This window comes from Pseudophryne corroboree, chromosome 7 (genome assembly GCF_028390025.1).
Source record: "Pseudophryne corroboree isolate aPseCor3 chromosome 7, aPseCor3.hap2, whole genome shotgun sequence".
Classification (NCBI taxonomy): domain Eukaryota; kingdom Metazoa; phylum Chordata; class Amphibia; order Anura; family Myobatrachidae; genus Pseudophryne; species Pseudophryne corroboree.
In genome coordinates, this window is record NC_086450.1 from 319,765,462 (window position 1) to 319,783,421 (window position 17,960).

The window sequence follows — 17,960 nt, forward strand, 5'->3', positions numbered from 1 at the left end:
ATATTTGCAGCACAATTTGCAGCCCACTGAACATAGAAACTGAGAGGACGCCAGCCACGTCCTCTCACGATCATCTCCAATGCACGAGTGAAAAATGGCTGTGACGCGCGGCTCCTTATATAGAATACGAATCTCGCGAGAATCCGACCGCGGGATGATGACATTCGGGCGCGCTCGGGTTAACCGAGCAAGGCGAGAGGATCCGAGTTTGCCTCGGACCCGTGTAAAAAGGGTGAAGTTCGGGGGGGTTCGGATCCCGACGAACCGAACCCGCTCATCACTAATACACACAGACATACATAAACATACACATACAATCACACATACTGTATACAAAGATATATATATAAACAAACACACACATACATGTATACACATTAGCACACAGACATATACACACACATTTACACACAAACAAATTTACACACAAACATATACACATAAACACACAGTATACACACATTAATTCTCACCAAGTGGGCAGCAGCAGAGCAGCTCCTCGTTCTAGCCTGGAGGGGCGGAGCTTCTATGTGATTGACAGGCTGGACCTCCGTGGGTAGAAGGAAAGGACTGAGGAAAGGGAAGGGGTGGCCACCACACTGCCTGCATGTTCCGGATCACTGAATGCAGATCTCTGACAACCAGGAAAGTTCTTCTGATAAGCCTTCAAACCTCCCCTCTTCCCTAACAACACACCACACTGCATTGGACTGGATTCTCTGCACTGTGCAATTAGTGATATGCAATATGCAGGCAGTGTGGTGGCCACCCTTCCCTCTCTTCTAGTCATCTCCTCCTACCCCTGCCCAAGATCCCAGCTCTCAGCTGTGCAGTGAGCCGGCACCTTCTGTCCCCAGCGGCGCCTGGAGCTCAAGCACCACTTGTTCCACCCTCCCTACGCCCCTGCCCATAGCAATGGCGATGCGCAGACCCACGCGTCACTATCGCTGACTCTAGTCAGATTGCTCACTTCACCGCTGGGTGAACTGAGCGTCTCCCTTGCTCAGCACACATCACGCTGTGTGCTGAGCGGGGGGAGAGATGTGTGTCTGATAGATCGCTCAGCACACATCTCCCTGTGTGGTCCTCCCTTAAGTAAACAAGGTTTTGGACAGACTGTGCTCCATGTGAGGGTACATTGCTGGTCTGCAGTTGTGGGGAGATAGGGTAATCCTCAATCCCTACTACTGTATATGTGGAAAGTTGTGCAAATGAAAAAGTTGCCCCAGCGCGCGACTAGCAGTAGCACAGATGGATAGATTTTACACAAAACTCTTTAAAGATGGACCTGTAAACAACTGGAATATATGTAATTACATTTATTTAAAATTAAAAAGATATAGCATTTAGATAAATACAATTATCATTAAAATTTGTATTTTCTCCGCTTGCTTCCTGACCCTTGACTGGTATAATTCCTGGACAGGAGGGAGATCAGCCCCAACGATCTTTTCAGCTGTCCTCACCACCCTTTGCAGCCTCTGTCTGTCACTCTCATTGGCAGCTCCATACCAGACTGTGATCGAGGAACGTAGGACCGATTCTACGATCGCTGTGTAGAAGATGAGCAGCAGCTTCTGCGGGATGTTACATTTCCTGAGTAGCTTTAGAAAGAACATCCGCTGCTGGGCCTTCTTTACGCCAGTGCTTACGTTGGGTCCCGGGAAATTTTTGACCCTAGGAATTTGAAGGAGTTGACCAACGAAACCGCACTGTCGGCTATTACGAATGGTTGCACGGCATTGGGTTTCCTTCTGAAGTCCACCACCATTTCAACTGTTTTGAGGGGATTTAAGTCAAGGTTGTTCCTGCCGCACCACTGCGTAAACCGTTCCACTTCGCGTCTGTATGCAGATTCGTCTTTGTCCTTGATTAAGCCGATGATGGTGGTGTCGTCTGCAAATTTTATAATTTTTACTGATTGCTCGGCCGAGGTGCAGTCGTTAGTATATAGGGGGTAATTCAGAGTTGATCGCAGCAGCAAATTTGTTAGCAGTTGGGCAAAACCATACACACTGCAGGTGTGACAGATATAACATTTCCAGAGAGAGTTAGATTTGGGTGGGATATTTTGTTTCTGTGTAGGGTAAATGCTGGCTGCTTTATTTTTACAATGCAATTTAGATTTCAGTTTGAATACACCCCACCCAAATCTAACTCTCTCTGCCCATGTTATATCTGCCCCCCCTGCAGTGCAGCATGGTTTTGCCCAACTGCTAACAAATTTGCTGCTGCGAGCAACTCTGAATTAGGCCCATAGAGAGAAGGGCAGGGGGGAGAGGACACATCCTTGAGGGGCCCCCGTGCTGATCAAGCGCCCACTAGACGTGAATGACCCGGATTTCACCACCTGTTTCCTTGCAGTCAGGAAGTTGATGATCCTGAAGCATGTTGACTCTGGGACCCCTAAGGAGAGGAGTTTGGCTTGGAGGATACTGGGGACGATTGTGTTGATTGCAATGGAGAGAGAGAAATATGGGGAGAGAGAAAAAAAAAACAGTTTAAAATGGTGCAGAGAGCACTCTCCCTTGTATGTTGTGAATGAAGGTATGTATCGCATATGGAATCCAATTACTGGTTGTAACAAGTGGGAGTTCCTGGTTGTAAAGGTGAGTCTTAGCTCACTAGTCCTTCAGAAAAGTACCTTAAAGTCCAAGGAAAAGAGCGCAGAGTAGGTTATGCCAGCAAAACATGGGTGCTGTTACCTGTGAGTAGGTAAGGGCCCTGTAGCAAGTACTCCCTCCAATGCGTTTCTCCTCTTAGAGGCTTCTTCAGGGAATGGGGGTATCATGAAGGTTATGTGGGCGGTTCCTGAATATAAGCTTGTCCGAAGAGGGGATTTTTCAGGAAAAGCTTGATGGTTTGGAGACTAGGAGAGAGTTCTACTGTGCATGGGAGGGCATTTCACAGAGTAGGTGCAGCCCAAACAAAAGTCCTGCAATCGTGAGTGGGAGCGAATAATGAGGGTGGATGAGAGACGTAAAGCTTGTGAAGAGCGAAGTCGCCGGGTTGGGAGATATTTTGAGATAAGCGAAGAGATTTACGTTGGTATAGTTTGGTTAATGGACTTGTATGTGAGTAAAAGTATTTTATATTGAATATGGTAGAATACAGGTAATCAGTGGCCAACATTGCTGGGTGATCATATCATACAACCCATTAAGAACATTTGCAAATCAAAAATGCTCGAAACCAGAAGTATTTTTGGATGTCGGATTGTGGAATATGTGCATACAAATAATGAGATATCGGGGATTGGTCTAAACACAGAATTAATTTATGTTTCATATACACACAAGGGGGTAATTCAGAGTTGATCGCAGCAGCAAATTTGTTAGCAGTCGGGCAAAACCATGAGCACTACATAACATGTGCAGAGAGAGTTAGATTTGGGTAGGGTGTGTTCAAACTGAAATCTAAATTGCAGTGTAAAAATAAAGCAGCCAGTATTTATTCTGCACAGAAACAATATAACCGACCCAAATCTAACTCTCTCTGCAAATGTTATATCTGCGCCCCCTGCAGTGCACATGGGCCCTCATTCCGAGTTGTTCGCTCGTTGCCGATTTTTGCTATATTGCGATTAGTCGCTTACTGCGCATGCGCAAGGTTCGCAGAGCGCATGCGCTTAGTTATTTTACACAAAAGTTAGGTATTTTACTCACGGCATAACAAGGATTTTTCATCGTTCTGGTGATCGGAGTGTGATTGACAGGAAGTGGGTGTTTCTGGGCGGAAACTGACCGCTTTCTGGGAGTGTGCGAAAAAACGCTGGCGTTTCTAGGAAAAATGCGGGAGTGTCTGAAGAAACGGGGGAGTGTCTGGGCGAACGCTGGGTGTGTTTGTGACGTCAAACCAGGAACGAAACTGACTGAACTGATCGTAATGGCTGAGTAAGTCTGGAGCTACTCAGAAACTGCTAAGAAATTTCTATTCGCAATTCTGCTAATCTTTCGTTCGCAATTCTGCTATGCTAAGATACACTCCCAGAGGGCGGCGGCTTAGCGTGTGCAATGTTGCTAAAAGCAGCTAGCGAGCGAACAACTCGGAATGAGGGCCATGGTTTTGCCGATCTGTTATCAAATTTTCTGCTACGATCAACTCTGAATTACCCCCATAGTCTTAAGTAGAGATGAGCGGGTTCGGTTTCTTTGAATCCGAACCCGCACGAACTTCACTTTTTTTTTCACGGGTCCGAGCGACTCGGATCTTCCCGCCTTGCTCGGTTAACCCGAGCGCGCCCGAACGTCATCATGACGCTGTCGGATTCTCGCGAGACTCGGATTCTATATAAGGAGCCGCGCGTCGCCGCCATTTTCACACGTGCATTGAGATTGATAGGGAGAGGACGTGGCTGGCGTCCTCTCCATTAGAATAGATTAGAAGAGAGAGAGATTGTGCAGACAGAGTTTACCACAGTGACCAGTGCAGTTGTTGTTAAGTTAACTTTTATTTAATATATCCGTTCTCTGCTATATCCGTTCTCTGCCTGAAAAAAACGATACACAGCAGTCACACAGTGTGACTCAGTCTGTGTGCACTCAGCTCAGCCCAGTGTGCTGCACATCAATGTATAAAAGCTTATAATAATTGTGGGGGAGACTGGGGAGCACTGCAGGTTGTTATAGCAGGAGCCAGGAGTACATAATATTATATTAATTTAAAATTAAACAGTGCACACTTTTGCTGCAGGAGTGCCACTGCCAGTGTGACTAGTGGTGACCAGTGCCTGACCACCAGTATAGTAGTATATTGTTGTATACTATCTCTTTATCAACCAGTCTATATTAGCAGCAGACACAGTACAGTGCGGTAGTTCACGGCTGTGGCTACCTCTGTGTCGGCAGTCGGCACTCGGCAGGCAGTCCGTCCATCCATAATTGTATAATTATATACCACCTAACCGTGGTATTTTTTTTTCTTTCTTTATACCGTCGTCATAGTCATACTAGTTGTTACGAGTATACTACTATCTCTTTATCAACCAGTGTACAGTGCGGTAGTTCACGGCTGTGGCTACCTCTGTGTCGGAACTCGGCAGGCAGTCCGTCCATCCATAATTGTATTATTATAATATATACCACCTAACCGTGGTTTTTTTTTCATTCTTTATACCGTCATAGTCAGTCATACTAGTTGTTACGAGTATACTACTATCTCTTTATCAACCAGTGTACAGTGCGGTAGTTCACGGCTGTGGCTACCTCTGTGTCGGCAGTCGGCAGGCAGTCCGTCCATCCATAATTGTATTATAATATATACCACCTAACCGTGGTTTTTTTTTCATTCTTTATACCGTCATAGTGTCATACTAGTTGTTACGAGTATACTACTATCTCTTTATCAACCAGTGTACAGTGCGGTAGTTCACGGCTGTGGCTACCTCTGTGTCGGCAGTCGGCAGGCAGTCCGTCCATCCATAATTGTATTATAATATATACCACCTAACCGTGGTTTTTTTTTCATTCTTTATACCGTCATAGTCAGTCATACTAGTTGTTACGAGTATACTACTATCTCTTTATCAACCAGTGTACAGTGCGGTAGTTCACGGCTGTGGCTACCTCTGTGTCGGAACTCGGCAGGCAGTCCGTCCATCCATAATTGTATTATTATAATATATACCACCTAACCGTGGTTTTTTTTTCATTCTTTATACCGTCATAGTCAGTCATACTAGTTGTTACGAGTATACTACTATCTCTTTATCAACCAGTGTACAGTGCGGTAGTTCACGGCTGTGGCTACCTCTGTGTCGGAACTCGGCAGGCAGTCCGTCCATCCATAATTGTATTATAATATATACCACCTAACCGTGGTTTTTTTTTCGTTCTTTATACCGTCGTCATACTAGTTGTTACGAGTATACTACTATCTCTTTATCAACCAGTGTACAGTGCGGTAGTTCACGGCTGTGGCTACCTCTGTGTCGGAACTCGGCAGGCAGTCCGTCCATCCATAATTGTATTATTATAATATATACCACCTAACCGTGGTTTTTTTTTCGTTCTTTATACCGTCGTCATACTAGTTGTTACGAGTATACTACTATCTCTTTATCAACCAGTGTACAGTGCGGTAGTTCACGGCTGTGGCTACCTCTGTGTCGGCACTCGGCAGGCAGTCCGTCCAACCATAATTGTATTATATACCACCTAACCGTGGTTTTTTTTTCATTCTTTATACCGTCGTCATACTAGTTGTTACGAGTATACTACTATCTCTTTATCAACCAGTGTACAGTGCGGTAGTTCACGGCTGTGGCTACCTCTGTGTCGGCACTCGGCAGGCAGTCCGTCCAACCATAATTGTATTATATACCACCTAACCGTGGTTTTTTTTTCATTCTTTATACCGTCGTCATACTAGTTGTTACGAGTATACTACTATCTCTTTATCAACCAGTGTACAGTGCGGTAGTTCACGGCTGTGGCTACCTCTGTGTCGGCACTCGGCAGCCCGTCCATAATTGTATATACCAGTGACCTAACCGTGGTTTTTTTTTCTTTCTTTATACATACATACTAGTTACGAGTATACTATCTCTTTATCAACCAGTCTATATATTAGCAGCAGACACAGTACAGTGCGGTAGTTCACGGCTGTGGCTACCTCTGTGTCGGCACTCGGCAGCCCGTCCATAATTGTATATACCACCTAACCGTGGTTTTTTTTTCTTTCTTTATACATACATACTGCAGTGCCACTCCTAGATGGGCCCGGTGTTTGTGTCGGCCACTAGGGTCGCTAATCTTACTCACACAGTCAGCTACCTCATTGCGCCTCTTTTTTTCTTTGCGTCATGTGCTGTTTGGGGAGGGTTTTTTGGAAGGGCCATCCTGCGTGACACTGCAGTGCCACTCCTAGATGGGCCCGGTGTTTGTGTCGGCCACTAGGGTCGCTAATCTTACTCACACAGCTACCTCATTGCGCCTCTTTTTTTCTTTGCGTCATGTGCTGTTTGGGGAGGGTTTTTTGGAAGGGACATCCTGCGTGACACTGCAGTGCCACTCCTAGATGGGCCCGGTGTTTGTGTCGGCCACTAGGGTCGCTTATCTTACTCACACAGCGACCTCGGTGCAAATTTTAGGACTAAAAATAATATTGTGAGGTGTGAGGTATTCAGAATAGACTGAAAATGAGTGTAAATTATGGTTTTTGAGGTTAATAATACTTTGGGATCAAAATGACCCCCAAATTCTATGATTTAAGCTGTTTTTTAGTGTTTTTGGAAAAAAACACCCGAATCCAAAACACACCCGAATCCGACAAAAATAATTCGGTGAGGTTTTGCCAAAACGCGTTCGAACCCAAAACACGGCCGCGGAACCGAACCCAAAACCAAAACACAAAACCCGAAAAATTTCAGGCGCTCATCTCTAGTCTTAAGGTGATTTTATACAATATTATTAATAATTTTGTGCATTAAACACATTTTGTGCATATTCATCCATCAGAAAGCAAAGGTGTCACCAGGTGCGGTGACACCCGGTGCGCACACTGCATTACTACACCCCCTACTCACCCTGCCAGAGCCGCAGTTGCCCGGAAAGGGGATGTGGCCTAATTTAAAGGGTGTGTGGCCTAACGGATCACCTCTTCTTTACTCCGGGGGCGTGTCCAGCTTCCCCAGAGATGCTGACTGCCCCCGGAGACTGGACAGCGTGCAGTGCCGGCTCTTTATCTGTGACAGGAGCTGAGAGCTGCAGAGGATTATCACACTGCAGCACTCGGCTCCTGTCACTGCAGAAGAGCCGGCACTTTGGTGTCACCCCTTCCAAGGGTGACACCTGGGTGCGACCACACACCCCGCACCTGCCTTCTGACACCAATGCGTGTCACTATCTCAGTCGCACTCAAAAAATTCCAGATTTCAGATTATCCTGTGTTCTGGAATTTTGGATATGGGAGACTCAGTCTGTATACAAAAGGTCTCTGGTTGTAGCTAACAAAGGGCCATTTTTACATGTTTGCTTGAAAAAAAAAATATTGGAAGAAGAAAATATTTGAATACTTATATTTGTGTGAAAACGATATGAGTCTGATCTCTATCAATAGATCAGCAAAAAATGGAGAAGGCGACAAGACCATGATATTTGATGCCCACAAGTGTCTGGTACACATTTCATGAACAGTTTTTACCTGGTAAAATGGTGGTTTTGTGGGTACATGAGTCGGATAGATTTTTACGGAGTATCACAGATGTTGTAATGTAATGCATTGTTACAATTTTCAGAGGAAACAGCAGGAGAGGATTAGAGACTGCATTTCCTGATATAAATATTCTTGTTATTACTTTGTATAGTGCTGCGGTGCTTCATAGCACTGGACAGAGAGCAAACCGTGCTACCATGATAGAAAGGACAGCGGTTGTACTGCCAAATAATGCTGCATAGACGTTTCCATGGACTCATTTGTTTGCTTTGTGTACATTACATAAAACTTGCAAAGTTCATATACATACTAAATGAATATTTGGCGAAAGGCAAAGCTGAAATTCCCCGGCCACATTCTGCGCTAGTCCCAGATTTATGGTCCTATAAAGTGTTATCTTATATTCGTTACTAGTTCGCTTATACAGGCATACTTAAAATATGAATCATCTTGCCTGGTATACTTGTGAATTCATTATTTTCCAATTGCTTTTAATTCCGTTGAATTGTTTGATGATAAAAACAGCATTTAGCCACTGGCTGCACTTGAAGCCAGACAGTACAATACTCCAAAGCAAACAGTAGAAGGTACAGAATTACTGAGGACACAGGCCAGCGGAAAATATTTACAGAAAAAATAAGAATTTACTTACCGATAATTCTATTTCTCGGAGTCCGTAGTGGATGCTGGGGTTCCTGAAAGGACCATGGGGAATAGCGGCTCCGCAGGAGACAGGGCACAAAAAGTAAAGCTTTAGGATCAGGTGGTGTGCACTGGCTCCTCCCCCTATGACCCTCCTCCAAGCCTCAGTTAGGATACTGTGCCCGGACGAGCGTACACAATAAGGAAGGATTTTGAATCCCGGGTAAGACTCATACCAGCCACACCAATCACACTGTACAACCTGTGATCTGAACCCAGTTAACAGTATGATAACAGCGGAGCCTCTGAAAAGATGGCTCACAACAATAATAACCCGATTTTTGTAACTATGTACAAGTAATGCAGATAATCCGCACTTGGGATGGGCGCCCAGCATCCACTACGGACTCCGAGAAATAGAATTATCGGTAAGTAAATTCTTATTTTCTCTATCGTCCTAGTGGATGCTGGGGTTCCTGAAAGGACCATGGGGATTATACCAAAGCTCCCAAACGGGCGGGAGAGTGCGGATGACTCTGCAGCACCGAATGAGAGAACTCCAGGTCCTCCTTAGCCAGGGTATCAAATTTGTAGAATTTTACAAACGTGTTTGCCCCTGACTAAATAGCCGCTCGGCAAAGTTGTAAAGCCGAGACCCCTCGGGCAGCCGCCCAAGATGAGCCCACCTTCCTTGTGGAATGGGCATTTACATATTTTGGCTGTGGCAGGCCTGCCACAGAATGTGCAAGCTGAATTGTATTACACATCCAACTAGCAATAGTCTGCTTAGAAGCAAGAGCACCCAGTTTGTTGGGTGCATACAGGATAACAGCAAGTCAGTTTTCCTGACTCCAGCCGTCCTGGAACCTATACTTTCAGGGCCCTGACAACATCCAGCAACTTGGAGTCCTCCAAGTCCCTAGTAGGCGCAAGGCACCACAATAAGCTGGTTCAGGTGAAACACTGACACCACCTTAGGGAGAGAACTGGGGACGAGTCCGCAGCTCTGCCCTGTCCGAATGGACAAACAGATATGGGCTTTTTTGAGAAAAAACCCACCAATTTGACACTCGCCTGGCCCAGGCCAGGGCCAAGAGCATGGTCACTTTTCATGTGAGATGCTTCAAATCCACAGATTTGACTGGTTTTAAACCAATGTGATTTGAGGAATCCCAGAACTACGTTAAGATCCCACAGTGCCACTGGAGGCACAAAAGGGGGTTGTATATGCAATACTCCCTTGACAAACTTCTGGACTTCAGGAACTGAAGCCAATTCTTTCTGGAAGAAAATCGACAGGGCCGAAATTTGAACCTTAATGGGCCCCAATTTGAGGCCCATAGACACTCCTGTTTGCAGGAAATGCAGGAATCGACCGAGTTGAAATTTCTTCGTGGGGCCTTCTTGGCCTCACACCACGCAACATATTTTCGCCACATGTGGTGATAATGTTGTGCGGTCACCTCCTTCCTGGCTTTGACCAGGGTAGGAATGACCTCTTCCGGAATGCCTTTTTCCCTTAGGATCCGGCGTTCCACCGCCATGCCGTCAAACGCAGCTGCGGTAAGTCTTGGAACAGACATGGTACTTGCTGAAGCAAGTCCCTTCTTAGCGGCAGAGGCCATAAGTCCTCTGTGAGCATCTCTTGAAGTTCCGGGTACCAAGTCCTTCTTGGCCAATCCGGAGCCATGAGTATAGTTCTTACTCCTCTACGTCTTATAATTCTCAGTACCTTAGGTATGAGAAGCAGAGGAGGGAACACATACACCGACTGGTACACCCACGGTGTTACCAGAACGTCCACAGCTATTGCCTGAGGGTCTCTTGACCTGGCGCAATACCTGTCCCGTTTTTTGTTCAGACGGGACGCCATCATGTCCACCTTTGGTATTTCCCAACGGTTCACAATCATGTGGAAAAACTTCCCGATGAAGTTTCCACTCTCCCGGGTGGAGGTCGTGCCTGCTGAGGAAGTCTGCTTCCCAGTTTCCACTCCCGGAATGAAACACTGCTGACAGTGCTATCACATGATTTTCCGCCCAGCGAAAAGTCCTTGCAGTTTTTGCCATTGCCCTCCTGCTTCTTGTGCCGCCCTGTCTGTTTACGTGGGCGACTGCCGTGATGTTTTTCCCACTGGATCAATACCGGCTGACCTTGAAGCAGAGGTCTTGCTAAGCTTAGAGCATTATAAATTTACCCTTAGCTCCAGTATATTTATGTGGAGAAAAGTCTCCAGACTTGATCACACTCCCTGGAAATTTTTTCCTTGTGTGACTGCTCCCCAGCCTCTCGGGCTGGCCTCCGTGGTCACCAGCATCCAATCCTGAATGCCGAATCTGCGGCCCTCTAGAAGATGAGCACTCTGTAACCACCACAGGAGAGACACCCTTGTCCTTGGATATAGGGTTATCCGCTGATGCATCTGAAGATGCGATCCGGACCATTTGTCCAGCAGATCCCACTGAAAAGTTCTTGCGTGAAATCTGCCGAATGGAATTGCTTCGTAGGAAGCCACCATTTTTACCAGGACCCTTGTGCAATGATGCACTGACACTTTTCCTGGTTTTAGGAGGTTCTTGACTAGCTCGGATAACTCCCTGGCTTTCTCTTCCGGGAGAAACACCTTTTTCTGGACTGTGTCCAGAATCATCCCTAGGCACAGCAGACGTGTCGTCAGGATCAGCTGCGATTTTGGAATATTTAGAATCCATCCGTGCTGTTGTAGCAGTATCCGAGATAGTGCTACTCCGACCTCCAACTGTTCCCTGGACTTTGCCCTTATCAGGAGATCGTCCAAGTAAGGGGTAATTAAGACGCCTTTTCTTCGAAGAAGAATCATCATTTCGGCCATTACCTTGGTAAAGACCCGGGGTGCCGTGGACAATCCAAACGGCAGCGTCTGAAACTGACAGTGACAGTTCTATACCACGAACCTGAGGTACCCTTAGTGAGAAGGGCAAATTTGGGACATGGAGGTAAGCATCCCTGATGTCCCGGGACACTATATAGTCCCCTTCTTCCTGGTTCGTTATCACTGCTCTGAGTGACTCCATCTTGATTTGAACCTTTGTAAGTGTTCAAATTTTTTTAGATTTAGAATAGGTCTCACCTAGCCTTCTGGCTTCAGTACCACAATATAGTGTGGAATAATACCCCTTTCCTTGTTGTAGGAGGGGTAATTTGATTATCACCTGCTGGGAATACAGCTTGTGAATTTTTTTCCATACTGCCTCCTTGTCGGAGGGATACCTTGGTAAAGCAGACTTCAGGAGCCTGCGAGGGGGAAACGTTTCGACATTCCAATCTGTACCCCTGGGATACTACTTGTAGGATCCAGGGGTCCTGTACGGTCCCAGCGTCATGCTGAGAGCTTGGCAGAAGCGGTGGAAGGCTTCTGTTCCTGGGAATGGGCTGCCTGCTGCAGTCTTCTTCCCTTTCCTCTATCCCTGGGCAAATATGACTCTTATAGGGACGAAAGGACTGAGGCTGAAAAGACGGTGTCTTTTTCTGCAGAGATGTGACTTAGGGTAAAAACGGTGGATTTTCCAGCAGTTGCCGTGGCCACCAGGTCCGATGGACCGACCCCAAATAACTCCTCTTCCTTTATACGGCAATACACCTTTGTGCCGTTTGGAATCTGCATCACCTGACCACTGTCGTGTCCATAAACATCTTCTGGCAGATATGGACATCGCACTTACTCTTGATGCCAGAGTGCAAATATCCCTCTGTGCATCTCGCATATATAGAAATGCATCCTTTAAATGCTCTATAGTCAATAAAATACTGTCCCTGTCAAGGGTATCAATATTTTTAGTCAGGGAATCCGACCAAGCCACCCCAGCTCTGCACATCCAGGCTGAGGCGATCGCTGGTCGCAGTATAACACCAGTATGTGTGTATATACTTTTATATGATATTTTCCAGCCTCCTGTCAGCTGGCTCCTTGAGGACGGCCCTATCTATAGACGGTACCGCCACTTGTTTTGATAAGCGTGTGAGCGCCTTATCCACCCTAAGGGGTGTTTCCCAACGCGCCCTAACTTCTGGCGGGAAAGGGTATACCGCCAATAATTTTCTATCGGGGGGAACCCACGCATCATCACACACTTCATTTAATTTATCTGATTCAGGAAAAACTACAGGTAGTTTTTTCACATCCCACATAATACCCTCTTTTGTGGTACTTGTAGTATCAGAAATATGTAACACCTCCTTCATTGCCCTTAACGTGTGGCCCTAATAAGGAATACGTTTGTTTATTCACCGTCGACACTGGATTCAGTGTCCGTGTCTGTGTCTGTGTCGACCGACTAAGGTAAACGGGCGTTTTAAAACCCCTGACGGTGTTTTTGAGACGTCTGGACCGGTACTAATTGTTTGTCGGCCGTCTCATGTCGTCAACCGACCTTGCAGCGTGTTGACATTATCACGTAATTCCCTAAATAAGCCATCCATTCCGGTGTCGACTCCCTAGAGAGTGACATCACCATTACAGGCAATTGCTCCGCCTCCTCACCAACATCGTCCTCATACATGTCGACACACACGTACCGACACACAGCACACACACAGGGAATGCTCTGATAGAGGACAGGACCCACTAGCCCTTTGGAGAGACAGAGGGAGAGTTTGCCAGCACACACCAAAAAACGCTATAATTATATAGGGACAACCTTATATAAGTGTTTTCCCTTATAGCATCTTTTTATATATTTCTAACACCAAATTAGTGCCCCCCCTCTCTGTTTTAACCCTGTTTCTGTAGTGCAGTGCAGGGGAGAGCCTGGGAGCCTTCCCTCCAGCCTTTCTGTGAGGGAAAATGGCGCTGTGTGCTGAGGAGATAGGCCCCGCCCCTTTTTCGGCGGGCTCGTCTCCCGCTCTTCAACGGATTCTGGCAGGGGTTAAATATCTCCATATAGCCCCCGGAGGCTATATGTGAGGTATTTTTTGCCAAAAAATAGGTTTACATTGCCTCCCAGGGCGCCCCCCTCCCAGCGCCCTGCACCCTCAGTGACTGCCGTGTGAAGTGTGCTGAGAGCAATGGCGCACAGCTGCAGTGCTGTGCGCTACCTTAAGAAGACTGAGGAGTCTTCTGCCGCCGATTCTGGACCTTCTTCTCTTTTCAGCATCTGCAAGGGGGCCGGCGGCGAGGCTCCGGTGACCATCCAGGCTGTACCTGTGATCGTCCCTCTGGAGCTAATGTCCAGTAGCCAAAGAAGCCAATCCATCCTGCACGCAGGTGAGTTCACTTCTTCTCCCCTAAGTCCCTCGTTGCAGTGATCCTGTTGCCAGCAGGACTCACTGTAAAATAAAAAACCTAAGCTAAACTTTTCTAAGCAGCTCTTTAGGAGAGCCACCTAGATTGCACCCTTCTCGGCCGGGCACAAAAATCTAACTGAGGCTTGGAGGAGGGTCATAGGGGGAGGAGCCAGTGCACACCACCTGATCCTAAAGCTTTACTTTTTGTGCCCTGTCTCCTGCGGAGCCGCTATTCCCCATGGTCCTTTCAGGAACCCCAGCATCCACTAGGACGATAGAGAAACAGATAGACATTGAAGATAAAAATACAAGTTTAGTTTTGTGTAAAATAGTTACTAAACTTTCACATATACATGCACAAGTTTTGGGAAGCTTTTAGCACTAAAGCTTTTCCTGGTAGAGTCCGCCACAAACCTCTGTGTACAGTACAAGACTCTCTGCAAAGCTGATTAGATCTAGTCGTTACGGACAATCTACATTTCCATGTTTGGGATGTCAGTTTGACTACTTTTCACTTTTTTGTATCAATATGCTGTTTTTAAGCATTAATATGGTGGATTTACAGGTGTGGATCACAGGGTCGACAGTAACTGGGTTGACAGTCATTAGGTCGACCACTATTGGTCTACAGTGACTAGGTCGACACCTGAAATAGGTCGACATGGTCATTAGTTCGACATGGAAAAAGTTAGACATGGGTTTTTTATATTTTTTTTGGTGTTGATTTCTTCGTAAAGTGACCGGGAATCCCAATTAGTGCACCGTGTCCCCTCACTTCGCTCGCCATTCTTTGGGCAAGGTGCTTCGCTCCCCTACCGCTGCACTCGGCACAGATTATTATTCCCAATCGTAGTCCGCTTGGATTGTAAAGTATGAAAAAGTTAAAAGAATGAATTTTTTTTTAAAAACTCATGTTGGCCTTTTTATGTGTCGACCTTTGTCATGACGACTTAGTGACCATGTTGACCTAATAACCATGTCGACCTAATGCATGTCGACCAATAGTGGTCGACCTAATGAATGTCAACCTAAGTGCTGTCGACCTAAAGACCGGATACCGGATTTACAGAATGTGCCTGGATAATGGGGGTCCAAGAAAATAATCTCACCTTAGACTGACCACTGCACTGGGTAAAACTGGATATAACTAGAGTGGTTTCCAAGGGTGAGCGTACCGACTTACTGTTGTCTTAGATTCCAGCATTTGTTCACCTTTATGAAATGAAATCCTATAAAGGACCTTTGTTGTCAGAGTTCAGTATCTCCGACAGGTACAAAAAGCAGTGAAAAAACAAAACAAAAAAAAACTTGAAAACTTACTTTGCAATTCTGTTTGCATTTGTTGTACCAAATGATTAAGTTTTTCTAAGTACAAAGGGAGATCATGACGAAGTGTTTGTCTTAGACCACTCTGCTTCCATGCCTGGTGAAAGGCTTTAGGTCCATACTGCAGGGTTTCAACTATATCCTGAGACACTGCCAGAGGCCATTCGATTGCTTCGTGCAGAAAGCTATATTGCTGCACCTGCAAAGACCCCAAAGCACCAGCAAATTCATTAACAGTCATATCGGCTTTAAATGTAAGAAAACACATTACACTACAAGTATCTTGGGTAATCCAGACAATATTGTGACATTTTTCATTTTATTAGATAAAGATAATATAATGTATACCTAGCCCAGTTAAATGTTGTGTTTCACTGATAAAGCAGATAATATGAAGCAATATAAAACAATGAGGCAATATCATATATAATATAGAAGCAATGATAAGCTGTAAAATGAGTGCCCCATCCGCACTATGACCTCCAGTCCCAGCTCAGGTCCTACAGAACTTCCTATTCTCAGTAAATGTTGATCAGGTTACTAGAATGTTCCTTTTCTTACTACTATTCTTAGAAGTCAATTACTCATTTAAGACATATCAATTCCTAGAATTCACAAGGTGTTCTCATCTTACAATAGTTTTATGGGTGTGAGTAGTGTGCACTCTAATGGCCAGCACAATATCAGTGCTTTTATCTTGCATCTGTTTGATCAGGCATACCTTTTCTGTGTGATTGTGTAACTATTGATTTTATATTGTTAGTCTGTCCTTAGGTAGCTTAATGAAAGAAACAATTGTGAAGCACAACAGAACAGAGCTATATACATGGATTGGGTTCTGGAGACTGGTAGTCAGGATGCTGGTGGTCAAAATACTGACCCGGCATTCCAACTGGCAAAATCCTAACAGGGGTGAGAATGTAAGCTAACCCTTCCCCTAATCCTCACCCTCTTTCCCCACAGCCTAACCCTAACCACCCCCCTCCCTGCAGCCTATCCCTAACCCCCCACCCCCTGCAGCCTAACCCTAACCCCCCCCTAGATACTTATGTTCGGGACTCCGGCAGTCGAGATCCCGGTGTCGACATTCTGACAGGTGTTGGGATTCCGGCACCAGTGTCTTGACCACTGTCATTCCATACATCGGGGTGGCAAATACATCCCATTTCAATCATAATGCTAATAAAATAAATATATAAGTTTGCTGTGTCCTGAAGAAGGGAGCACGACTCCCGAAACGTTGACTCACATTAAAGCACGTTTCTGAATTTGTGAAAGCCTCCGAGTGCCGCCTTCCATCGACTATATATATCCCAAAGAAACGGCACTGGAGGCTTTTTCATATGCTAACCATACTTATATTACTGGGCAACGTTTCAGGGCAGGCGCCCCTTCATCAGGCCACAACAAGCTGGGGCCAGGGTTGAGTTGGAGGGGCAGCCAGTAACTTCCTTCCACAGTGGTAGCTCCGAAACAGTGAGCCAATAAGCCGCACTGCACTGACATTTCCATCAGTGCTGCGCAACTTCTGGCCACATCACTTCCGAGTGGCAGGGATTTTTATCGGATATACTATTGAAATATAGCGTGGGGGAGAGCACTAAACATGGAGTAAAAAATATGCTGAAACAGTACAAAGTACATAACATCATAAAACAGTAAAGGAGATATGTTAACCCATTGGTCTGTATAGCGCTAAAGTAGTAAGCATGGGCACTTTAGCTATGGTACTGTGTTACCTCTAAAGAATAAAACAGAAACTACTTGGCGCACCTAATCTTAGCATTAGTTTAGCCACAGTGTTTGTATCTACACATAGCATGTTAATTGGCACTGAACGGCAAAACTGATTGGTAGTATTACTTGTGCTCATCTGCTGTATCTGTGGTGCAGTCTTGAATGCATTTGCATAGCCAAGTCATGTTCATGCATTACACAGGGATGTAGATATGCCTTCCAAACACATTGCATGCTTGCTCATTAGTCTTTCCATTCAGTACCTAAGAAAAGCTACTGCATTTTACTGGCTAAGTAGGAACATGATCTGTGATCAAAAATGTGTCATTCAAAAATACAGCAGTCATGCCCCATTGTCCTGGCTATCTTCAGCCTTGGCCCAAGCTAGTTGTTCCCTACGGAAAGCTGCATGTCGCATATCATAGGAGGGATTTTGGCTTGTTAGAAATACCAAAATATGGCTAATAAAGTTTGTAGAAAATGAAAACTAAAGTGGGCCCTATAGATACTGCAAGTCCTATTGTCCCCAATTACATTTGATGACTTGGGTAACCCATCAAATGAGCCAAGGACCGCAACCTCAAAAGGAAGCTCCAAGCTCCCAACTAAAGTTGGAGCCACCAATGAATTATGACAGCTGGGTCAACACAAAGCCTCCCAGCAACTTATGGCAAACATAGGATTTCCTTCCAGCATGTTACCAACAATGCACGTTCCCAGCTAGTGTCAGACTTTACTCACAGTTTTCTGAATTTCTCCGATGTACGTATTAATTTTCTTATTCATTTCCATAAATCGTGTTTTAAAATTAGATGCAAGACTTCCCAATACGTTCTGAT

At 45.5% G+C, this 17,960-nt stretch overlaps 1 protein-coding gene across 1 annotated transcript in view; it reads right to left on the reverse strand.

Annotated features, from left to right (window-relative positions):
• The window catches only part of LOC134945174 (uncharacterized), a 532,944-nt gene that overhangs the window by 84,390 nt on the left and 430,594 nt on the right, over window positions 1–17,960 (reverse strand). The window contains exons 50-51 of the mRNA XM_063934300.1: window positions 17,863–17,955; window positions 15,379–15,583 (exon numbers count right to left, since the gene is read on the reverse strand). Coding sequence (XP_063790370.1) covers window positions 15,379–15,583; window positions 17,863–17,955 — 298 coding nt within the window. The remainder of the gene's footprint in view (window positions 1–15,378; window positions 15,584–17,862; window positions 17,956–17,960) is intronic.